The sequence below is a fragment of the Coregonus lavaretus genome (genome assembly GCF_964263955.1).
Source record: "Coregonus lavaretus genome assembly, chromosome: 9".
Taxonomy (NCBI): domain Eukaryota; kingdom Metazoa; phylum Chordata; class Actinopteri; order Salmoniformes; family Salmonidae; genus Coregonus; species Coregonus lavaretus.
In genome coordinates, this window is record NC_139996.1 from 12,618,577 (window position 1) to 12,644,811 (window position 26,235).

General features: G+C 43.3%; 2 protein-coding genes and 1 pseudogene across 3 annotated transcripts in view; 1 reads left to right on the forward strand and 2 right to left on the reverse strand.

Moving 5' to 3' along the window:
• The window catches only part of LOC311134866 (mitochondrial inner membrane protease subunit 2-like), a 222,058-nt pseudogene that overhangs the window by 83,094 nt on the left and 112,729 nt on the right, over nt 1-26,235 (reverse strand). The gene's annotated exons all lie outside the window — the stretch shown is intronic.
• Nucleotides 20,157-21,016, reverse strand: LOC311134515 (protein canopy homolog 2-like). The gene has a single exon (XM_084168213.1). The coding sequence runs from the start codon at nt 20,989-20,991 to the stop codon at nt 20,431-20,433; it is 561 nt and encodes a 186-aa protein (XP_084024339.1). The 5' UTR covers nt 20,992-21,016; the 3' UTR covers nt 20,157-20,430.
• Nucleotides 24,694-26,235, forward strand: part of LOC311134789 (carboxypeptidase A1-like) — a gene marked incomplete at both ends in the record, with an annotated part of 54,757 nt that continues 53,215 nt past the window's right edge. The window contains one exon of the mRNA XM_084168574.1: nt 24,694-24,705. Coding sequence (XP_084024700.1) covers nt 24,694-24,705 — 12 coding nt within the window. The remainder of the gene's footprint in view (nt 24,706-26,235) is intronic.

A 26,235-nucleotide genomic window follows, 5' to 3' on the forward strand; every position in this document is an offset into this window, starting at 1 on the left:
ACCGCATTCTTATTGGCAGACTAAATAGCCTTGGTTTCTCAAATGACTGCCTCGCCTGGTTCACCAACTACTTCTCAGATAGAGTTCAGTGTGTCAAATCGGAGGGCCTGTTGTCTGGACCTATGGCAGTCTCTATGGGGGTGCCACAGGGTTCAATTCTTGGGCCGACACTTTTCTCCGTGTATATCAATGATGTCGCTCTTGCTGCTGGTGACTCTCAGATCCACCTCTACGCAGACGACACCATTTTGTATACATCTGGCCCTTCATTGGACACTGTGTTAACAAACCTCCAAACGAGCTTCAATGCCATACAACACTCCTTCAGTAGCCTCCAACTGCTCTTAAACACTAGTAAAACTAAATGCATGCTTTTCAATCGAACGCTGCTGGCACCCGCCCACCCGACTAGAATCACCACTCTTGACGGGTCTGACCTAGAGTATGTGGACAACTACAAATACCTAGGTGTCTGGTTAGACTGTAAACTCTCCTTCCAGACTCACATAAAGAATCTCCAATCCAAAGTTAAATCTAGAATCGGCTTCCTATTTCGCAACAAAGCCTCCTTCACTCATGCTGCCAAACATGCCCTCGTAAAACTGACTATCCTACCGATCCTTGACTTCGGCGATGTCATTTACAAAATAGCCTCCAACACTCTACTCAGCAAATTGGATGTAGTCTATCACAGTGCCATCCGTTTTGTCTCCAAAGCCCCATACGCTACCCACCACTGTGACCTGTACGCTCTTGTTGGCTGGTCCTCACTACATGTTCATCGTCAAACCCACTGGCTCCAGGCCATCTATAAATCACTGCTAGGCAAATCCCTGCCTTATCTTAGCTCATTGGTCACCATAGCAGCACCCACCCGTAGTCTGCGCTCCAGCAGGTATATCTCACTGGTCATTCCCAAAGCCAACACCTCCTTTGGCCGCCATTCCTTCCAGTTCTCTGCTGCCAATGACTGGAACGAATTGCAAAAATCTCTGAAGCTGGAGACTCTTATCTCCCTCACTAACTTTAAGCATCAGTTGTCAGAGCACCTTACCGATTACTGCACCTGTACACAGCCCATCTGAAATTAGCCCACCCAACTACCTCATCCCTATATTGTTATTTATTTTGCTCTTTTGCACCCCAGTATCTCTATTTGCACATAATCTCTTGCACATCTAGCATTCCAGTGTTAATACTATTGTAATTATTTTGCACTATAGCCTATTTATTGCCTTACCTCCATAACTTGCTACATTTGCACACACTGTATATATATTTTCTGTTGTATTTTTGACTTTATGTTTTTTACCCCATATGTAACTCTGTGTTGTTTTTATCGCACTGCTTTGCTTTATTTTGGCCAGGTCGCAGTTGTAAATGAGAACTTGTTCTCAACTGGCTTACCTGGTTAAATAAAGGTGAAATAAAAAAAATAAAAAAAACTGTTGAAAAATATATGGCAAATAGAAATCCAATATGGATGGTGTTAAGAGATAGATGGGAGGTGTTGAATGGAGCTGAAGGATGGGACTAATAACAACTAACAACAACTAATAACAACATAATAACTAATGTTGGAAGTTACAATCTATCTGCAATATTAAAGCTGATCTATCCCCATGAAAAAAAGAAAGAAGGAAAAAAGAAAAAAAAAGAAGAGCTATCCAGGTGAAAGGAAGTCAGCTAGAGAGCATTATCTAAGTTGTACATCTAATAGGCCTATATATAAAGGTTATAAAACATGACACCTGAACCCCATGACACAAGTCTGATGTCCACAGAAAAAGTGTTTCCCACTAGAGAGGACAGACCACAGAGACAGAACTAAATGTTATTTAGCTATGGGACAGACAGACTGAAATAGATGCAGTAATGTCCTTTACAGGGATATATAATATTGTACTGCATTAAATGTTGTGTCCCAATTACCATTGACTAATTACCTCTATATAGTGCATTACTGAATGCTTACAGTATATTCAAACACTAATAAGAGTGTATTTGACAGCACCATTATGGTCGAGATTTATAACCAACAACTTATAACCAACAATGCGTGTTGATTGTGAAAAAGTCTCTCACACCCATTGCTACAGTATAGCTGAAAGGTTGTCATGACAGCAGAAGATGAGGGACATTAGTAATGCCTAAAGCATAAAACCACAATACATATTATGATGAATTATCGCCCCCTAAACGAGCCATGAGATTGTAATGAGTGTTAGTTATACGAGGAAAACAGAGCTCCCATATAATTTCATCCAAATTCTTAATTCTGAACCTGGGTAGATATAATAACTATGTCTGTCTGGAGTGAACCATTCTAATCCCCATGCCTATTGAATTTCATGAGTTTAATCAAGGAAATAACCTTCTTCCAGGTCTTTTGAATTTGAACAAATGGAATAATCATAATATTCAACCTTTTGAGAGTAATTGAACTGAAATTCCCTATTTCACTCTACCCTTTATACTAGAGAAGAAGCCTTTTCTCCATGTGTCTGAACAGTGAGCATACATATACCAACTAGGTTATCTTGAATCTGAGGTTGATGCTACACATTGAACTCCATCTAAATATGATGGTAAGGAAAGTGAAGAAGTACTAGATGTAATTGTTGATTTCATGCACTCCAAATTACTGTTGGAGTGGAATAATAGGCCTATACCCTGATCATGTGTGTCAATCATAATAATGCTATTCTTATCCAGCTCCCCAGACTGAGTGTCACGCCCTGGCTCTGGGGACTCTCGTATGTTGAGCCAGGGTGTTCATTTGTTTATGTTCTAGTCGTTGTATTTCTATGTTGGCCAGGGTGGCTCCCAATCAGAGAGGGCTGTAGCTCGTTGTCTCTGATTGGGAGTCATACTTAGGTAGCCGTGAGGCATTCATTGTTTGTGGTTTCTTGTTCTTATTTGGTTTGTGTTCAACCGTAGACATCACGTTTTCGTCTGTTGTTTTGATCGTGTGATCATTCTCGAAATAAATATGTTCACCTTCAACGCTGCGCATTGGTCCTCCTCCTTAGACGATCGTGACACTGAGCCTTTGTTTTGGCTTTGGCATGATCAATCAGGTTGAAACGTTGTAGATTTCAGAAAAATGTGTAGGCGACATTTCTTGAAAAAAATGGGAAAGTAAAAAGCAATTAATTACTTACAACTTGAGAAGTGTCTCTCTCTGGTATTTCATGTCCTCATATCACCATTGATCTATCAGATGACAACCCCAAAAACATCCTAATATTAGTCTAGTCAAGATGTGTTTTGACTGCATGTTGAGATTGAGAGAAAGGCTACTCATTTTAGCAGAAAAGGGTTTGAAACCACTTGCCATAGGCTGAAAATGAAAAACAACAAGCATTCCCTAAATAATGTGTTCCATATTCATAATTATGATATTAATTATTTATTACACCAATAAAGCAAACATGCTTATCAACATATTTGTAATCACATGTAAATGAATGCCATACATTCCTAGTATCCTGTCTTCCTCTCCTCAGATGGTGAATTAAAATGGTATCTTAAGTGTATGTTCAATAGCTGTATGTTCAGTACCGTCCAGCTCCATACGAGGACCAAACTATGAATTGTAATTGCAAGAGACCAATATTCCAATTTCCTACACAAATTCCTATTCCAATATTTCAACACATTCATTCCTTTCAGAACTCTTCAGTATGACACAACATCAGCATTGAGATTAGAGTGAATTCTGTGTTGTTTATCATGACTTCTGAAGGAGTTCGGAATCACAAGTTTAACTAATTACACTAGCCAAAGCCCAGTGCTCATTACGAGCAACAACAAAAAAATGCAGCACAAAAAGAAATACACCCCAGAATATTTGATGTTGACTAGACCTCTGCATATCCAGTTATCTCCCTCCAGATCTAATTTAAATGTACTGTTAGCGCACCGCACATAAAGGAAAAGTAAACTTAAACAATCTAATAGAGGGGATGAAGGTAGCTTTAAAGATAAAAGTCCAGGGCACATTAAAGTAAACATTTTACACCACATCAAAAAAGAATATGCAACCCTCAGACTCCGTGGATCTGGGCAGGGAAGTGTCCCATTGCAATTTGCAGGTGGGAAAAACAGCCTTGAGTGGAGACTAATCCAGGCTGCGTCCCGAATGGCACCTTATTCCCTACATAGTGTACTACTTTTGACCAGTGCTCTATATAGGGAATAAGGTGCCATTTGGAATGCAGCCCCAGATTCCAGCCCACTACCACTGCTATCAGATGGCTTATCTAGCTACCTACCTCCTGCCTGGCCTGTACTGTATGCCAATAATACTTTCTAAGACTTGTTTTTTTATTAATTTTTTTAAGCAAAAATATACACAAATAATAAATGATCTGATGAAATTGCTTTAGAAAGGGGCACAAAACAGGGATGCCCTCTGTCCCCCTTCCTGTTTGCACTGGCAATTGAACTGCTTGCAGAACGAATTAGACAGGACCAAAACGTAACAGGTATCAGTATTGTTAAAAATGAATATAAACTAAACTTATTTGCAGATGATCTCCTGAAATGCTTGCCCAATATTGAAAATCAATTTTCAGAATACTATAAAAAATACAAATAATAGCAATAGGAAAAGAAAAAGAAAAACTTGTGATCTACAGCAATCCTTTAAGTGGACCACAAAAAATATCAAATACTTAATAAGTGACAACAAACCACAAATATATAAAGATAACTTTATCCCATGACTTAACTATATGAAAGCAGATCTAATTAAATAGAACAATATTGCCATAAATCTTACAGGTAGAATAAACCTCTTCAGAATGTCATGGCTCCAAAAGTTTTTATATTTATTCTCGGTAATACCAATTACCTCACCAAAGACATTCTTTAAAAAAGTATACTCAGTCATAACTGACTTTATATGGGCAAATAAAACTCATGGAATAAATAGGGAAGTTTTACATCTTCCTGTGTCTGAGGGTGGTTTTAACCTTCCAGATTTGGAATTGAATCATCTCGCCACCCAAGGCTTTTACTTGCGACATATAGTTAAAAGACACTAAAGAGGAACAATGGGTACACACTGAAGATAAGCATGCTCATCCCCAGATTCTTTTCACATGTCTATTTTTAAAGGTTAAATCTAAGAACGTTAACAACTTCATAGTTAAGAACAGTATAACAATATGGAAGAAAATTAAACATATTCTACAAGAACCAATATTACTCCCTTAAAACACACCCCTATGGAACAATCCTTGGATAGCTTTTCAGAATTCACCGATAAATTAGTCCACATGGAAATTAAAGGCATAGAAACCGTAAATGACTTGGTAATAGGAAATACATTTATTTCCATGACAGAATTAAAAAGCAATTTTGGACTGACCAATGTAGATATTTTCAAATACATGCAACTTAAAAGTTTCATATCACGAAATTTCGATTTTAAGAGCAATCTTGAAGGATTCCTATTTGAGTCAGAAAAGGATATTCACATGATATCACATGATATCAGTTGGATAGGAAAAAAATATTAACTATTGGAACCAAGACTTAAAAATAACTGATATTGGCTCAAGATGGAGGGAATGTTGGAACATAACTAACGAAATTACAGTTACGAAAATGTACGCTTAATCCAGTATAAACTAATTTATAAACGGGGTGGTTTGAGCCCTGAATGCTGATTGGCTGACAGCCGTGGTATATCAGACCGTTTATAAACATTTATTTTTACTGCTCTAATTACATTGGTAACCAGTTTATAATAGCTTAATATCAAATCAAATCAAATCACATTTTATTTGTCACGTGCACCGAATACAACAGGTGTAGACCTTACAGTGAAATGCTTACTTACAAGCCCTTAACCAACAATGCAGTTTTAAGAAAGAATACAAAAAAAATCACAACAAAATACAATATAAAATAATACGGAATAAAAGTAATAAATAATTAAAGAGCAGCAGTAAAAATAACAATAGCGAGGCTATATACAGGGGGTACCGGTACCGAGTCAATGTGCGGGGGCACCGGTTAGTCAAGGTAATTGGGGTAATATGTACATGTAGGTAGAGTTATTAAAGTGACTATGCATAGATAATAAACAGAGAGTAGCAACAGCGTAAAGGGAGGTGGGGGGGGGGGGGGGGGGGGGGCAATGCAAATAGTCTGGGTAGCCATTTGATTAGATGTTCAGGAGTCTTATGGCTTGGGGGTAGAAGCTGTTTAGAAGCCTCTTGGACCTAGACTTGGCGCTCCGGTACCGCTTGCCGTGTGGTAGCAGAGAGAACAGTCTATGACTACGGTGGCTGGAGTCTCTGACAATTTTTAGGGCCTTCCTCTGACACCGCCTGGTATAGAGGTCCTGGATGGCAGGAAGCTTGGCCCCAGTGATGTACTGGGCCATACGCACTACCCTCTTAGTGCCTTGCGGTCGGAGGCCGAGCAGTTGCCATACCAGGCAGTGATGCAACCAGTCAGGATGCTCTCGATGGTGCAGCTGTAGAACCTTTTGAGGATCTGAGGACCCATGCCAAATCTTTTCAGTCTCCTTAGGGGGAATAGGTTTTGTCGTGCCCTCTTCACTACTGTCTTGGTACTGTCTTGGTATGCTTGGACTATGTTAGTTTGTTGGTGATGTGGACACCAAGGAACTTGAAGCTCTCAACCTGCTCCACTACAGCCCCGTCGACGAGAATGGGGGCATGCTCAGTCCTCTTTTTTTTCCTGTAGTCCACAATCATCTCCATTGTCTTGATCACTTTGAGGGAGATGTTGTTATCCTGGCACCACACGGCCAGGTCTCTGACCTCCTCCCTATAGGCTGTCTCATCGTTGTCGGAGATCAGGCCTACCACTGTTGTGTCATCGGCAAACTTAATGATGGTGTTGGAGTCATGCCTGGCCATGCAGTCATGGGTGAACAGGGAGTACAGGAGGGGACTAAGCACGTCATGACAGTACCCCCCCCCCCCCCCCCTTGACACACGGTTCCAGCAGCGCGCCGACCCTGGCCTCGGGGACGGCCAGGAGGACGCGGAGCAGGGCGAGCCGGAATGCGACGGTGGAAATCCCGTAACATGGAGGGATTGAGGATATACCTCACCGGGACCCAGCACCGTTCCTCCGGACCGTACCCCTCCCACTCCACGAGGTACTGAAGGCCCCCCACCCGACGCCTCGAATCCAGGATGGAACGGACCGAGTACACCGGGGCCCCCTCGATGTCCAGAGGAGGTGGAGGGACCTCCTGCACCTCAGACTCCTGGAGCGGACCAGCTACCACCGGCCTGAGGAGAGACACATGAAACGAGGGGTTAATACGGTAATCAGGGGGAAGTAATAACCTATATGTGACCTCGTTGACTCTCCTCAGGACTTTGAACGGCCCCACAAACCGTGGGCTCAGCTTCTGGCAGGGCAGGCGGAGGGGCAGATTCCGGGTCGAGAGCCAGACCCGATCCCCCGGTACAAAGACGGGGGCCTCACTGCGTTGGCAGACAGCGTTGGCCTTCTGACGACGCACGGCGCGTTGGAGGTGAACGTGGGCAGCATCCCACGTCTCCTCCACGCGCCGAAACCAGTCATCCACCGCAGGAGCCTCAGTCTGACTTTGGTGCCACGGTGCCAGAACTGGTTGGTAACCTAGAACACACTGGAAAGGCGTTAGGTTAGTGGAGGAGTGGTGGAGAGAGTTCTGGGCATATTCTGCCCATGGCAAGAACAACGACCACTCCCCCGGCCGGTCCTGGCAGTAGGACCGCAGGAACCTACCCACGTCCTGATTTACCCGTTCCACCTGCCCATTACTCTCGGGGTGGAACCCAGAGGTCAGGCTGACCGAGACCCCCAGACGTTCCATGAACGCCTTCCAGACCTTGGACATGAACTGGGGACCTCGGTCAGACACTATATCCTCTGGTACCTCGTAGTGCTGGAAGACGTGAGTAAACAGGGCCTCCACAGTCTGCAGGGCCGTGGGGAGACCGGGCAGAGGAAGGAGGCAGCAGGACATTGAGAAGCGGTCTACAACGATCAGGATGGTGGTGTTACCTTGGGAGAGGGGAAGATCAGTCAGAAAATCAATGCTAAGGTGAGACCATGGTCGTTGTGGAACTGGTAACGGTTGTAGCTTACCCGCTTGGAGGTGCCTAGGTGCCTTACTCTGGGCGCACACTGAGCAGGAGGAGACGTACACCCTCACGTCCTTAGCCAAGGTAGGACACCAGTACTTTCCACTCAGGCAGCGCACTGTACGACCGATACCTGGGTGACCAGAGGAGGGTGACGTGTGTGCCCAGATGATCAGACGATCACGGATAAGAGCAGGCACGTACAGCAGTCCAGCTGGACACTGCGGTGGAGATGGATCTGTGCGTAATGCCTGCGCTATATCCGCGTCGGCGCCACAATGCGGGAGGCCGGGAGTATGTGGGTGTTGTCTCTGGGCCTATCCTCTGTGTCATACAGCCGGGACAGTGCATCTGCCTTTACGTTCTTCGTACCCGGAATGTATGACAATGTAAAATCAAACCGGGTGAAGAATTGGGCCCACCTGGCCTGGCGAGGATTCAGCCTCCTCGCTGCCCGGATGTACTCCAGGTTACGGTGGTCCGTCCAGACGAGGAAAGTGTGTTTCGCCCATTCGAGCCAATGCCTCCACACGGTCAAAGCTCGGACAACAGCCAACAGCTCCCGATCACCAACGTCGTAGTTCTGCTCCGCCGGGCTGAGCTTCTTCGAGAAGAAGGCACAGGGGCGGAGCTTGGGTGGCGTGCCCGAACGTTGGGATAGGACAGCTCCCATCCCTACCTCGGACGCATCCACCTCCACTACAAACGGTAGTGATGGATCGGGGTGGGCTAGTACCGGAGCTGAGGTGAACAGACCCCGCAGTCTCCTGAAGGCCAGATCCGCCTCAGCAGACCAGTGGAGCTGGGACGGCCCACCCTTCAACAGGGATGTGATTGGAGCTGCGACCTTGCCAAAGCCCCGGATAAACCTTCGATAGTAGTTGGCAAAGCCAAGGAATCGCTGCACCTCCTTAACCGTGGTTGGAGTCGGCCAATTACGCATGGCTGAAATGCCATCTCCCTCCCTCTCCACCCCTGAGGTGGAAATGCGGTATCCAAGGAAGGAGATGGATTGCTGGAAAAACATACACTTCTCTGCCTTAGCATAAAGGTCATTCTCCAACAGTCGGGCCAGCACCTTGCGAACCAGGGACACATGCTCAGTGCGAGTAGCGGAATACACCAGGATGTCATCGATGTAGACCACTGGAAGGACTGGAAAACTGAGGGAGCATTCATCAAACCATAGGGCATCACCAGGTATTCATAATGCCCCGTGGTTGTGCTGAATGCTGTCTTCCACTCATCTCCCTCTCGGATACGCACCAGGTTGTCGACAATCAATGCACGGGCGCAGACCTCCGTCCTTCTTCTTCACAAAGAAGAAACTTGAGGAGGCGGGTGACGTGGAGGGATGTATGTACCCCTGACGCAGGGACTCGGTGACATATGTCTCCATAACCACCGTTTCCGCCTGTGACAGGGGGTATATATGACTCCTGGGAGGTACAGCGTCTACCCTGAGGTTTATCGCGCAATCCCCCGCCCGGTGAGGTGGTAACTTAGTCGCCTGCGTTTTAGAGAACGCTTGCGCCAGATCACGGTATTCGGGGGGAATGCGCACGGTGGAGGTACTATCTGGACTTTCCACCTTGGTTGCACCAACGGAAACATCTAGACACCTACCCTGACACTCACACAACCACCCCGTGAGAGACCTCTGCGGCCATGAGAAGGTGGGGTTGTGGAGTGCTAACCAAGGGATACCTAAAACCACAGGGAAAGCAGGAGATTCAATAATCGCAAAAATCACCTGCTCAAAATGATTCTCCTGGGCGATCATGGTGAGTGGTATAGTGACTTCCGTAACAAATCCGGACCCTAATGGTCGACTATCGAATGCTCTGAGGGGACGTGGAATGGAGAGGGGAACCAATGAAATGCCTTGACGGCGTGCGAATGCCCTATTCATAAAGGTCCCAGCTGCACCTGAATCGACTAGCGCCTTACACTGGGGAACTACCATGTGATCGGGAAAGTGGATAGGTAGGGTACAGTGCGCAACAGAGGGCTCTGAACCAGTGTGGGTGTTCGATACCTGGGGTGATGCATGAGTGCCCTGCCTGCCGCCTCCAGGCCCAAAATAACGTTTACTACGACATGTGGTGGATTGTCCCTTCGTGCCACCAGAGTGGCACTGTCGCTGTCCTCCTCCGCTCTCTCGGCCGGCGGCTCCACCCAGCTCCATCGGCTCGAGATCTGTCTTCCGGGGTGGAAACGGGCAGACCCCTACCAGGACGTCCTCTGGCTGCCAGAAGGTTGTCCAACCGATTGGCCATGTCCACCAGTTTATCGAAGGACAACATGGTGTCCCGGCAGGCTAGCTCCCGTCGGACGTCCTCCCGCAGATGGCACCGGAAATGGTCGATCAGGGCCCGCTCTTCCACCCGGACCCCGCTGCCAGCATCCGGAACTCCAACGTGAAGTCCTGCGTGGTCCTCGTCCCCTTCCTCAGGTGGACCAGTCGCTCACCCGCCTCTCGACCCTCGGGCGGGTGGTCGAATACCACCCGAAAGAGGCAAGCGAACTCCCTGTAGTCCTCCAACGCGGTTCCTCCTTTGTCCCACACCGCATTGGCCCACTCCAGGGCTTTCCCACAGAGGCAGGAAACGAGGACAGACACCTTCACCTGCTCCGGTGGTGCCGGCCTGATGCTGGCGAAGTAAAGCTCCAATTGGAGGAGGAATCCCTGGCACAGCGCCGCTGTCCCCTCAAACGCCCGTGGTCGGGATATCTGGATCCCTCATGGTGCTGGGGTGTAGGTGGCTGGATCTGGTTGGCCAGCTGGTCTCGACAGATCGCGTCTGCTCCTCTCCAGGCGTTGGACGACCTGAAGAACCCGATCCATCGCTTCCCTTCAAGCTGGCCAGCATCATGGAGTGCTCCTGGACCCGTGCCACGACTCCAGGCATGCGCTCTTCTCCCGCTGACTCCATAGCGGGTGGGTGATTCTGTGATGCGTGTGATAGAAGGAGTCAGGCGCAGGAGAGTAATACGCATCCAAAGAGTTTATTCCATCAATAAACAGTTGCGCAAGCATGCGACAACAAAACTCAGGCACAGGGGAAATATCTACCCTGGCAACAACAAGGTAAGGGTAGCTCAACCGAGCTACACAAAGCTCACTACAAACAATCACCCACACAGACAAGGAAGCAGAGGGAACACTTATACAATGACTAATTGGGGATAAGGACCAGGTGTGTGTGATTAATTAGACAAGACAAGTGGAGTGATGATAAATGGATCGGCCGGTGACGACGAAGGCCAAAACCTGCCCAAACAAGGAGGGGAGGCAGCCTCGGCGGAAGTCGTGACAATGGCAATATTGTTCTATTTAATTAGATTTATTTTTCCTATTGCCATTATTTGTATTAATTATAGTATTCTGAAAATGTATTTTCAATATTGGGCAAGCATATCAGGAGATCATCTGCAAATAAGTTTAGTTTATATTCATTTTAAAAATACTGATACTTGTTACATTTTGGTCCTGTCTAATTATTTCTGCAAGCAGTTCAATTGCCAGTGCAAACAAGAAGGGGGACAGAGGGCATCCCTGTTATGTACCCCTTACTAAAGCAATTTCATCAGACAATTAATTATTTGTGTATATCTTTGCTTTACATTTTTTTATAAAAAAACAAGTCTTAGAAAGTATTATTGGCATACAGTACAGGCCAGGCAGGAGGTAGGTAGCTAGATAAGCCATCTGATAGCAGTGGTTGTAGGCTGGAATCTGGGGCTGCATTCCAAATGGCACCCTATTCCCTATATAGAGCACAGGTCAAAGGTAGTGCACTATGTAGGGAATAAGGTGCCATTCAGGATTAGTCTCCACTCAAGGCTGTTTTTCCTCACCGGCAATTGCACTGGGACACTGAGGGTTGCATATTCTTTTTTGATGTGGTGTAAAATGTTTACTTTAATGTGCCCTGGACTTTTATCTTTAAAGCTTCCTCAGTTTATTAGATTGTTTAAGTTGACTTTTCCCCTAAGTGAGGTGCGCAAACAGTACAATTAAATTAGATCTGGAGGGAGATAACTGGATATGCAGAGGTCTAGTCAACATCAAATATTCTGGGGTGTATTTCTTTTCGTCCTGCATTATAATTGTGTTGCTCGTAATGAGCACTGGGCTTTGGCTAGTGTAATTAGTTCAACTTGTGATTCCGAACTCCTTCAGAAGTCATGATAAACAACACAGAATTCACTCTAATCTCAATGCTGATGTTGGGTCATACTGAAGAGTTCTGAAAGGAATGAATGTGTTGAAATATTGGAATAGGAATTTGTGTAGGAAATTGGAATATTGGTCTCTTGCAATTACAATTCATAGTTTGGTCCTCGTATGGAGCTGGACGGTACTGAACATACAGCTATTGAACATACACTTAAGATACCATTTTAATTCACCATCTGAGGAGAGGAAGACAGGATACTAGGAATGTATGGCATTCATTTACATGTGATTACAAATATGTTGATAAGCATGTTTGCTTTATTGGTGTAATAAATCATTAATATCATAATTATGAATATGGAACACATTATTTAGGGAATATTTGTTGTTTTTCATTTTCAGAATATGGCAAGTGGTTTCAAACCCTTTTCTGCTAAAATGAGTAGCCTTTCTCTCAATCTCCTCTCTCTCTCAACATGCAGTCAAAACACATATTGACTAGACTAATATTAGGATGTTTTTGGTGTTGTCATCTGATAGATCAATGGTGATATGAGGACATTAAATACCAGAGAGAGACACTTCTCAAGTTGTAAGTAATTATTTGCTTTTTACTTTCCCTTTTTTTTCAAGAAATGTCGCCTACACATTTTTCTGAAATCTACAACGTTTCAACCTGATTGATCATGCCAAAGCCAAAACAAAGGCTCAGTCTGGGGAGCTGGATAAGAATAGCATTATTATGATTGACACACATGATCAGGGTATAGGCCTATTATTCCACTCCAACAGTAATTTGGAGTGCATGAAATCAACAATTACATCTAGTACTTCTTCACTTTCCTTACCATCATATTTAGATGGAGTTCAATGTGTAGCATCAACCTCAGATTTATGCTAACCTAGTTGGTATACAGTTGAAGTCGGAAGTTTACATACACCTTAGCCAAATACATTTAAACTCAGTGTTTCACAATTCCTGACATTTAATCCTAGTAAAAATTCCCTGCTTAGGTCAGTTAGGATCATCACTTTATTTTAAGAATGTGAAATGTCAGAATAATAGTAGAGAGAATTATTTATTTATTTCAGCTTTTATTTATTTAATCACATTCCCAGTGGGTCAGAAGTTTACATACACTCAATTAGTATTTGGTAGCATTGCCTTTAAATTGTTTAACTTGGGTCAAACGTTTCAGGTAGCCTTCCACAAGCTTCCCACAATAAGTTGGGTGAATTTTGGCCCATTCCTCTTGACAGAGCTGGTGTAACTGAGTCAGGTTTGTAGGCCTCCTTGCTCGCACACGTTTTTTCAGTTCTGCCCACAAATATTCTACATGACTGAGGTCAGTGCATTGTGATGGCCACTCCAATACCTTGACTTTGTTGTCCTTAAGCCATTTTGCCACAACTTTGGAAGTATGCTTGGGGTCATTGTCCATTTGGAAGACCCATTTGCGACCTAGATTTAACTTCCTGACTGATGTCTTGAGATGTTGCTTCAATGTATCCACATAATTTTCCTTCCTCATGATGCCATCTATTTTGTGAATTGTCTACACATTTTTTCTGAGGTCTTGGCTGATTTCTTTTCATTTTCCCATGATGTCAAGCAAAGAGGCACTGAGTTTGAAGGTAGGCTTTGAAATACATCCACAGGTACACCTCCAATTGACTCAAATGATGTCAATTAGCCTATCAGAAGCTTCTAAAGTCATAACATAATTTTCTGGAATTTTCCAAGCTGTTTAAAGACACAGTCAACTTAGGGTATATAAACTTCTGACCCACTGGAATTGAGATACAGTGAATTATAAGTGAAATAATCTGTCTGTAAACAATTGTTGGAAAAATGACTTGTGTCATGCACAAAGTAGATGTCCTAACTGACTTGCCAAAACTATAGTTTGTTAACAAGACATTTGTGGAGTGGTTGAAAAAATAGTTTTAATCACTCCAACCTAAGTGTATGTAAACTTCCGACTTCAACTTTATGTATGCTCACTGTTCAGACGCATGTATAAAGGGTAGAGTGAAATAGGGAATTTCAGTTCAATGACTCTCAAAAGGTTGAATATTATGATTATTCCATTTGTTCACATTCAAAAGACCTGGAAGCAGGATATTTCCTTGATTAAACTAATGAACGTCAATAGGCAGGGGATTAGAATGGTTCACTCCAGACAGACATAGTTATTATATCTACCCAGGTCCAGAATTAAGAATCAAATTGTTTGGATGAAATAAAATAAAATAAAATAAAATGTTATTTGTCACATACACGTGTTTAGCAGATGTTATAGCGAAATGCTTGTGCTTCTAGCTCCGACAATGCAGTAATATCTAACAAGTAATATCTAACAATTTCACAACATATACGTAATACACACAAAACTAGTAAGGAATGGAATTTAAGAAAATATACATATGTGGACAAGCAATGACAGAGCGGCATGGACTAAGATACAGTAGAATATTATAGAATAGAATGCAGTAAATACATATAAGATGAGTAGTGCAAGATATGTAAACATTATTAAAGTGACTAGTGTTCCATTTCTTAAAGTTGCCAGTGATTTCAATAGGCAGCAGCAGCCTCTAATGTGCTAGTGATGGCTATTTAACTGTCTGATGGCCTTGAGATAGAAGCTGTTTTTCATTCTCTCGGTCCCAGCTTTGATGCACCTGTACAGACCTCGCCTTCTGGATAATAGCGGGGTGAATAGGCAGTGGCTCGGGTGGTTGATGTCCTTGATAATGTTTATGGCCTTCATGTGACATCGGGTGCTGTATTTGTCTTGGAGGGTGGGTAGTTTGCCCCCGAAAATGCGTTCGGCAGAACGCACCACCCTCTGGAGAACCCTGCGGTTGCGGGTGGTGCAGTTGCCGTACCAGGTGGTGATACAGCCCGACAGGATGCTCTCAATTGTGCATCTGTAAAAGTTTGTGAGGGATTTAGGTGCCAAGCCAAATTTCTTCAGCCTCCTGAGGTTGAAGAGGCTCTGTTGCGCCTTCTTCACCACACTGTCTGCGTGGGTAGACCATTTCAGTTTGTCGGTGATGTGTATGCCAAGGAACTTGAAGCTTTCCACCTTCTCCACTGCGGCCCCGTCGATGTGGATAGGGGGGTGCACCCTCTGCTGTTTCCTGAAGTCCACGATCATCTCTGTTTTGTTGACGTTGAGTGAGAGGTTATTTTCCTGGCACCACACTCCCAGAGCCCTCACCTCCTCCCTGTAGGCGGTCTCGTCATTGTTGGTAATCAAGCCTACTACTGTTGTGTCATCTGCAAACTTGATGATTGAGTTGGAGGCGTGCTTGGCCACACAGTCATGGGTGAACAGGGAGAACAGGAGGGGGCTGAGCACGCACCCTTGTGGGGCCCCATTGTTGAGGATCAGCGAAGTGGAGATGTTGTTTCCTACCTTCACCACCTGGGGGCGGCCTGTCAGGAAGTCCAGGACGCAGTTGCACAGGACGGTTTTCAGACCCAGGGCCTCAAGCTTGATGATGAGCTTGGAGGGTACTATGGTGTTGAATGCTGAGCTACAGTCAATGAACAGCATTCTTACATAGGTATTCCTCTTGTCCAGATGGAATAGGGCAGTGTGCAGTGTGATGGCGATTGCATCGTCTGTGGATCTATTGGGGCGGTAAGCAAATTGAAGTGGGTCTAGGGTGACAGGTAAGGTAGAGGTGATATGATCCTTGACTAGTCTCTCAAAGCACTTCATGATGACAGAGGTGAGTGCTACAGGGTGATAGTCATTTAGTTCAGTTACCTTTGCTTTCTTGGGTACAGGAACAATGGTGGCCATGTTGAAGCATGTGGGAACAGCAGACTGGGAATGGGAGAGATTGAATATGTCCATAAACACACCAGCCAACTGGTCTGAGCATGCTCTGAGGATGCGGCTAGGGATGCCGTCTGGGCTGGCAGCCTTGCGGGGGTTAACATGCTTAAATGTCTTAATCACGTCGGCCACGGAGAAGGAGAGGCCACAGTCCTTGGTAGTGGGCCTCGTCAGTGGCACTATGTTATCCTCAAAGCGGGCTAAGAAGGTATTTAGCTTGTCTGGAAGCGAGACGTCGGTGTCGGCGATGTGGCTGGTTTTCCTTTGTAGTCCGTGATTGTCTGTACAGTCGTGGTCAAAAGTTTTGAGAATGACACAAGTATTGGTCTTCACAAAGTTAGCTGCTTCAGTGTTTTTAGATATTTTTGTCCGATGATACTATGGTATACTGAAGTATAATTACAAGCATTCCATAAGTGTCAAAGGCTTTTATTGACAATTACATGAAGTTTATGCAAAGAGTCAATATTTGCAGTGTTTACCCTTCTTTTTCAAGACCTCTGCAATCCGCCCTGGCATGCTGTCAATTAACTTATGGGCCACATCCTGACTGATGGCAGCCTATTCTTGCATAATCAATGCTTGGAGTTTGTTAGAATTTGTGGGTTTTTGTTTGTCCACCCGCCTCTTGAGGACTGGCCACAAGTTCTCAATGGGATTAAGGTCTGGGGAGTTTCCTGGCCATGGACCCAAAATTTCAATGTTTTGTTCCCCGAGCCACTTAGTTATCACTTTTGCCTTATGGCAAGGTGCTCCATCATGCTTGAAAAGGCATTGGTCGTCACCAAACTGTTCTTGGATGGTTGGGAGAAGTTGCTCTCGGAGGATGTGTTGGTACCATTCTTTATTCATGGCTGTGTTCTTAGGCAAAATTGTGAGTGAGCCCACTCCCTTGGCTGAGAAGCAACCTCACACATGAATGGTCTCAGGATGATTTACTGTTGGTATGACACAGGACTGATGGCAGCTTTTTTCCGGATGCCCCAAACAATCGGAAAGGGGATTCATCAGAGAAAATGACTTTACCCCAGTCCAATCCCTGTACCTTTTGCAGAATATCAGTCTGTCCCTGATGTTTTTCCTGGAGAGAAGTGGCTTCCTCGCTGCCATTCTTGATACCAGGCCATCCTCCAAAAGTATTCGCCTCACTGTGTGTGCAGATGCACTCAAACCTGCCAGCTGCCATTCCTGGGCAAGCTCTGCACTGGTGGTGCCCTGATCTTGCAGCTGAATCAACTTTAGGAGACGGTCCTGGCGCTTGCTGAACTTTCTTGGGCACCCTGAAGCCTTCTTCACAACAATTGAACCTATCTCCTTGAAGTTCTTGATGATCTGATAAATGGTTGATTTAGGTGCAATCTTACTAGCAGCAATATCCTTGCCTGTGAAGCCCTTTTTGTGCAAAGCAATGATGACGGCACGTGTTTCCTTGCAGGTAACCATGGTTAACAGAGGAAGAACAATGATTTCAAGCACCACCCTCCTTTTAAAGCTTCTAGTCTGTTATTCTGACTCAATCAGCATGACAGAGTGATCTCCAGCCTTGTCCTCGTCAACACTCTCACCTGTGTTAACGAGAGAATCACTGACATGATGGCAGCTGGTCATTTTGTGGCAGGGCTGAAATGCAGTGGAAATGTTTTTTGGGGATTAAGTTCATTTTCATGGCAAAGAGGGACTTTGCAATTAATTGCAATTCATCTGATCACTCTTCATAACATTCTGGAGTATATGCAAATTGCCATCATCAAAACTGAGGCAGCAGACTTTGTGAAAATTAGTATTTGTGTCATTCTCAAAACTTTTGACCACAACTGTACACCATGAGTGGTAATCATGAAACACACACCTCCACCCTGCTGCTTCCCAGAGAGATATTTATTCCTGTCTGCGCGATGAACTGAGAACCCCTCTGGCTGGACCGATTTCGACAGAATATCCCAGGAGAGCCATGTTTCTGTGAAACAAAGTATGTTACAGGCCTTGATGTCTCTTGATTTAGCTGTGGTGTAATGAACCCTGTGCTGAGATACAGGCTGTGTTGGAATGTTAATGCTCATGAAATATCCTAAAACTCATGAAATACCCTACCCCCAAAAAACGGTAGGAGAATAGTAAATGAGTTCAGAGAGTTGATCATACCTAGCTACAGTTGAAGTCGGAAGTTTACATACACTTAGGTTGGAGTCATTAAAACTCGTTTTTCAACCACTCCACAAATTTCTTGTTAACAAACTATAGTTTTGGCAAGTCGGTTAGGACATATACTTTGCGCATGACACAATTCATTTACAGACAGATTATTTCACTTATAATTAACTGGATCACAATTCCAGTGGGTCAGAAGTTTACATACACTAAGTTGACTGTGCCTTTAAACAGCTTGGAAAATTCCAGAAAATGATGTAATGGCTTTAGAAGCTTCTGATAGGCTAATTGACATACTTTGAGTCAATTGGAGGTGTACCTGTGGATGTATTTCAAGGCCTACCTTCAAACACAGTGCCTCTTTGCTTGACATTGGAGGAAATCCAAAGAAATCAGCCAAGACCTCAGAAAAAAAATTGTAGACCTCCACAAGTCTGGTTCATCCTTGGGAGTAATTTCCAAACGCCTGAAGGTACCACGTTCATCTGTACAAACAATAGTACGCAAGTATAAACACCATGGGACCATGCAGCCGTCATACCGCTCTGGAAGGAGACGCGTTCTGTCTCCTAGAGATGAACGTACTTTGGTGCGAAAAGTGCAAATCAATCCCAGAACAACAGCAAAGGACCTTGTGAAGATGCTGGAGGAAACTGGTACAAAAGTATCTATATCCACATTAAAACGAGTCCTATATCGACATAACCTGAAAGGCCGCTCAGCAAGGAAGAAGCGACTGCTCCAAAACCACCATGAAAAAGCCACACTATTTACCAAGAGAGTTTTCATCTATATTTTTCGTAGCCATCTATTTACCACCACAAACCGATGCTGGCACTAAGATTGCACTTGTAGTGTATAAACAGTTTATGACTTTGCTGATGTTTGTAAATGGTGTGTTAGAGGAAGTTGACTCAGCTTGTGGAAGCATCTGGAGAGCATTACTATAGGGGCACCCTAAAACAGAGGAAGTCTGTTATGTGGCGTCCTGGGATTGGTCTGTAGGGGAAACCACCCATATCATGTTACAGATTATAAATACTATGGTTGGGACAAAGGACGAGGAGTAACAACATATTAGAGATTGGGTCAGTTGTTCTCCAGATGTCTGCAGAAGTCTGTAAATTGGGGCTGAAATCTTCGATGTAATAAACTATTATAATCGAAGACAGTGTCAGCGGATTCCTTGTCCTCACAGCATAATTAGCATCATTATTTAGATACCACAGAATGGCGATGAGGACCTTTGGGACGTGTTGCGTCTCTCCAGCGTTCCATGCATGAACCACGAAGTGACTCCCGCTCAAGACGCCGGCACATAAGGTGAGATTTCTCACAATTTTGGGCGCTGGTCGGTTCGTTTGCTTATGTGGGTGTGTGCGCTGAGGAGATGTACCGTTTGAAAGACTTATGTGTGCACTTTGCTGTTATTTGCTGTGGGATAAGAGTCCGTTCTAAATTTCTAAATTTGTTTGCACTGGAAACAACGCAAACAGGGGGGAGTGTCTATAGGAATTGATAATACTGGCCACAGGGATATTTTGCTTGAATAAAATTCAAAAAGAATACAATGAAGGAATAAGGCCAAGGAAAAATGTATAAAAATTAGGACGTCGTTGATCTATGGAAATAATAATAATAATAATAATAATAATATGCCATTTAGCAGACGCTTTTATCCAAAGCGACTTACAGTCATGCGTGCATACATATTTTTTTTTGTGTATGGGTGGTCCCGGGGATCGAACCCAATACCTTGGCGTTACAAGTGCCGTGCTCTACCAGCTGAGCTACAGAGGACTGTGTATGCGACCAATACATTTGATTTGAATTCATTGTAGTAATATACACATTACAAGAGTGCTCTACCCACATCATACACACCTGCATAAGGACAATATAAATTGAGGCACAAAAGCACAAATGTGTGAGAATATAGTTGATGTCATGAGTTTTCTTAACAGTAGTCGCCCAATAAGTTATACCTTGCATCTATGACTTGTGATTGATAGCGCAGATCGAGCTAGTGTGTTGAGTTCTACATTTCCACCTCCCCACACACTAACGTGGTGGAAGGTAGCTGTGTGTAAAGCTGAGCTGCGTGAACTGCAGGATGGAATCATAGCTCATCATGAGGGATTTGCAGAGCATGGTCGCAAAGGTCTGTTCTCTTGCTGCAGAGTTTGTCTTTCACGTTGTCCGTTTCATGGGCAAAGAATTCGATGACCTCGTCTTCATGTTGTTCAATGATGGTCTCACAAGCAAATTTCAGGCTGGATGTGACTCTGGAATCCAGTTTAGCCTCTGAGAGGTCCATGGGTTTGCCGTTCCGAGACGTGACCATCTCATAGGTCTCCCTGCTGGTGATGGGGTCCAAGCGTTCCCCGTAATCCTTCATCTTCTCACATATCTCCTCCATTAGCTCCAGGAGGTTACCCTCCGAGCGGGCGAGAGGAACCTCTCTAATAGACTGGCTACCATCTGGGTTGATTCTAAAGGACCCGGTCTGGATCATTTTGTTAGGATCCACCTGGGATATTGCCCACTCCATCTCATCCACCATGGCCCTACATGCTCCACATTTGAGATCCTGGCCCTGCCTGGTTCCTTGGCCGTGGCTCACAAGAAAAGCAAGTAGCACACACAGAGGAAGTGATTGCAAGGGATGCCACATCTTCATCTGTTGTTTGTTAATTTCAGCCACCGCTACAAAAAAAGCCCTCAAACGAGGCGATCATTAGGATGGGCCGAAAATCCTGAAAACTCACTAGGTTGATTTATGAGGTCAGTTCTGGAAATTGGGGTTTGTGGTAGATACATTCGGTTGCAAGTTACCCCTCGACTTATAGTTGACGAGGTATATGTTCGATGTAACCTCTCATTTGAATATCTGCAAACTCGAGGTAGCAGAAATTTAGGAACAATGAAAAATAAGGAATGACGGTAGCATGCTTTAGAGGACCGTAGGAACGGATGCATTCCTCTTGAATTGTGTGTGTGTGTGGGGGAGAAAAAAATAAAATAAAATAAAGACGTCTCTGTTGTGTTTAAACTGTGTGTCGACTCATGTTAGGATAAGATTTATGTTAGAGATATATACATATATATGTTTTGGTTGAGAACAGGGGTTTTAGTTTTTTGTACGGAAATATGTAAGTTAAGGTTAAAATCTTATGAGTCTCCGTTGGTGAGAACGTTAATAATTGTTAACTATATATGAGCCCCCTGGAAGGACGTTAAGGTTAAAATCTTATGAGTCTCTATAAAAAGAGAACGTTTAATAACTGTTAAAAGATTATGAACCTACAGGGAGGATTTTAAGAGTGTATAGAGATGTTTTGTAATGGATAAGAAAATAACTATACATCTGCAGATTAGGATAAGTGAAGTTAAGAAACTTCAAAGTAGGATTTGTGTTCTATGTTTTGTGTTGGTTTGTGAGTTCTGTTAAGTGTTACTGTTTGTCTGTGTTGGGGAAATAACGGAGGGACAGCTGGTCTGTCTACTTTCTGTTGTTTAGCTTGGAGAGAGCTGCTTGGGAGCTCTTCTCACTCTGAAATCGCATTGGTGAATGAACTGCGCATGTGTGGGATTTTATGAGTTTAGAGTTACGTAGAGCAAATATGCCACTCCCCTGCCTGCACTGAGCTGCTGTGACATGCAGACAGAGAAGAAGGGGGAGACTTACACACGAATAAAGTATTCTGTTTGTTAAATCGGCTGTTGCTTAACGATGAAACTATTTGATTGAGATCTATTGAATTGATAAATGAGAGATATGTTGACGGATTAAAAATAAATAAAATAAAATGTTATTGAGCTATTTATAATATTCCTGAGTTAAGCTGTTTGCTTATTTCTTAGCGCGAGTGTGAACATAGGCATTTCTAAAAGGGTATTGCATGGTTGAAATAACCCAGTGAGTGCATAAAATACTAAATTCTTGTCTGTTCCTTTGTTCTTCTGTGATATGAGAGATGAGAAGGAGGAGACAGAGAGAGAGAGAAGGTGCTGACGAGTGCGTCACGCGACAGGGTGTGCTGCAACGGATCCAGTCCAATTAAGGCTAGTACTGTTCTGTTCACAAAACGTACCTTCCCATACAGGATATTTTGTGTGTCTAGCATATTTCATGTTGTGACAATTTGACAGGGACTTGGCAACAGACTGATCAATTGATGTAATTAAGAATTGCATATTGGAGTTTTTTGTGCATGAGCTGGTTTGATTAGAGTTGTGTTGGAAATCCAGCACTGACATTATTCTGTAAAATTAAGGTAATTGGGTGATTAAAAGAAGAAGGAGAAAAAAAGGGAACAACGTAAAGAAAAGAGACAAAGAGAGCTGGGTGTTCTTAAGCTGTCTGAAAATGAAGGACAAAAACTGATGAAAGATACCAACGAGTCATCAACCAAAGAAAGTTCAACTCAGCTCATGTTGCATAATTTTAGGACCACAAGCAGCTATGAAGATAAACACAGACGATTATCTGGATAAAGAATTGGAGATTGAGAAGAGTGTGCCACATGTGACCTTGTTGGTTTCTGAAGGCTATGAGCAGAAGCAAATAGGAGAAATTATGACAGAAGCAGAGAAAGCTGTTTTTGTACTGATGAAAGAGAATTTGGGGGATTTGGAGGAGTGAAGATCAGCGATTTCTCAAAATCATGATTTCGGCTCAAGGACAAGGAGAGCCACAAGCTGTACGGATGACACATGAATCTATTTGCAGTGTGAAGATGGATTCAGACCCTATGAAAGAGGAGATGTTGCAAGTTCAAGAATGTTTGAGGTCTCAACACAGTACCGATATTGGACTTGTGAAATCAGCACAATTGAGGTGAAAGTTGAACTTCGACGAGGAGCAAGACCTCCTTGGAGGAATCAGTATCCATTGAAAGATGAAGCAATCCAAGGGATTGAACCATAAATTGAAGGACTTTCAAAAGCAGGTGTTTTGAAGACAATAATAAAAAATCCTCAGAGTAGCAATCCTTTGTTGTCTTTGGAGAAACCATGAGGGGTTGATAGTAGCGCCTCTAGACCTATTAGGTCTGATGATTCAGGAAGCACATGGGTTAGCTCATGTTGCAAGGGGGGAGGTTAGGAGGTTTTGGGCACCATATTTGCTTGAACAGGTTGACTATGTCATAGGCAGGTGCACAAATTGTCTGAAAAATAATGTTCGCAGGGGTGTGACAGTTCTTCCTGGTTACATTCCTACACCGAGAGGTCCTATGCGTGAGTTGGTTATCGACTTTGTTGATATGATAAAACCAGTTGATGGGAAAAGATACATGTTGGTGGTTGTAGATAGATTTTCACGATGGCCGGAGGCCTGTCCAACTAAGCTAAATGATGCTCAATTGGTTGCCAAGTTCTTGTGTAAAGAAGTCATAAGCAGGTGGGGTCTTCCCGATCAAATATCCTCAAATTAGTGGGGGAGAGTTTTGTGGATAAATCAGTGAAATGGTTTTTGAAAAAATTGGGGAAAAAGTCAGACTAAAAAAAGTTACGAAAACTAGGGTTGAAGTAACTCTAGGACAGTCAGCTCAGCTTCCTTGTAGATGTGAGAGAAGGAGTGGGGTGGTGACATTCCTCCCACGTGGAGAGATAATTATGGAGAAGAAGTGTTGTTATCAGGACCAGAAGTAGAAGCTGTGCCCCCTAGTCAAAGGAAGTATATTTTGTACAACGATATGAAGTGGAAGAGGGTTATGAGTGATTGCTAACTTATTTTGCGTAATGTTACATGGGAAGATCAGGGAGAATATATGTGTACTTATTTAGAGCCAGCGTTAAAATTTGTTCCGGTTAAGAATTATTGGTTAAAAGGCTATGTAACTCGTAAGGTGACGCTTATGATGGAAGATTTAAAGTCTGTTGAAGCTTCCACAGTCACCAAAGAAGTTCAGGAGATGTATATTACAGTAGCCACTCCAACAGTAAATAATACACAGAGGATATCTGTCACTTTGCCACTGGAAATAATTAAGAGTGTTAATACATCAACTAAAGCAACTATTTTAACAGTAACTTTGAAAGAGATTAATGTTACGAAGGCAATAACAAATTTAAGAAATGTGACACAGACACCAACAACAACTTTTCTGAAACTAAAGGATGTAGTAAGAGTGACTCAGAAGTTTATGATACGGATGGAGAGTGCTGTGAATGGTAGTAAGGATAGTGTTGAAATAGGAGAGCAGATGGTAGTAGAGAATGATGTAGATTCATCTGAAATAGTGCAGAATACTATCCTGGAGGTACAGGATGAGTTCTTTGATTTTGATGGAAGACAAGAAGATATATCTGATCAATACCGCTCGTTAGGGAAGAGAGACACTAAATGGAAGGCATTCTTCTGTTTTGCAAATTAAAGATGGATGAGCAGGTATGAATCTATGGTTCCAGTAGTTAACTCATTCTGTAAGATCAGTGAGGAATCTTGAGCGTCCATGTCTGTTGAGAATTCCAGCACCAGGCACATGGGGTTCAATCTTAGAGACGGTGGCTCAACCTCTATCAAGTACGTGTCAATCTTATGCTTTATCATGGCTGTTGTATCAGCAACAATCATTAACAGATATAATAATGTCGTTGTCGAAGCATTTGTTTAGGCCTAGGTTTAAGTGTTATTGGTTAAATGAATTACCCTATGTGAATTTGTTAGATCGGAAGGAAAATCAGTTAACAGCGATTCCTGAAGCATTGGAGGTGAAACCTGTGAGGGCTAAAAGCTGTTTTTGTTCAAATAAAACATATGATGGAAAGGGTATGTTTATGGGAATATCAGATTGTGATGATTATATGATGACTTTGGGTAAGCATGAACGTAAGGTTAGTAATGAGAAATATAATGTAACTTTTTATGTTCCAGTTAGTAAGAAGAGCAGGACTTTGATGGTGAAAGATCAGCTTTTGCCTGGTAATGTGACTATTGGGAATTTTAGAGATATTTGGTGGGTTTGTGGTGATAAAGCATATATATTCTTACCCTATGGATGGACAGGATGTTGTTACATGTCGACGTTGAAGCTTCCATATGAGGCTTTTACCATTAAAAGAGGGGAAGCACCGGAAACAGATAAATCTGATTCTAGGTTTGGAAATAGGGTGAAAAGGGACATGGCGAAATTTCATAGTCTGGAAGCCTACCATTGGAGGATAAGTCTAGGAGAGAAGTGGGGACTTGGACTTTTTCCATGGTATGGGGTAACAGTTTTGGCAGATCACATTGATAATATTACCTATACTTTGCAGGGTTTTGCAAATGAAACGATAAGAGGGTTTAACCTTCTGTCAAATACTCAAAGAAGTCACAGACTGACGCTGTTGAAACATGACATGGCTCTTGACTATATTTTAGCAAAACAAGGTGGATTATGTTTGGCTATGAACTTGACGGGGGATGATTGTTATACTTTGATCCCCGACAGTTTCGATAATATCACTAGTGTTATGGATGCATTGAAGAATATAAGGGATGCGTTTGGTAGATCTGAAGGAGCTGGATGGTCAGCGAAGTCTTGGTTGCAAGATCAGTTAGGCCCAGTGGGAGCAGTGATAGTTCAGATTTTAGTAGCAGCTCTTATAGTGCTGTGTGTGATGTTTTGCTTTTGTACTTTGTTATTGACTTTTGCGAAGGCTATGATATTGAGATGGGTTGCCTGGAGAAAACACTCAGATGCTGTTGTTAACTGTTACTGATCTAGATGGAGATGAACAAGTGGGACTGGATGGAGTATTGATGGATAGATATCCATTTTGAATATCCGATCATTTTTCACGTTTTTACATATTATTGTGATATTTAGTATTTTGTTATGAATCAAAGGGGGAAATGGAATGTGATTCATTTTATATATCATTTTATATAAAATTTTTATATTATTGTTGATATTGATGTTTTAATTTGCATGTG

Excerpts from the sequence above, each read along its gene's own strand:
- LOC311134515 (XM_084168213.1), bottom strand. The coding sequence starts at position 20,991 with ATGAAGATGTGGCATCCCTTGCAATCACTTCCTCTGTGTGTGCTACTT.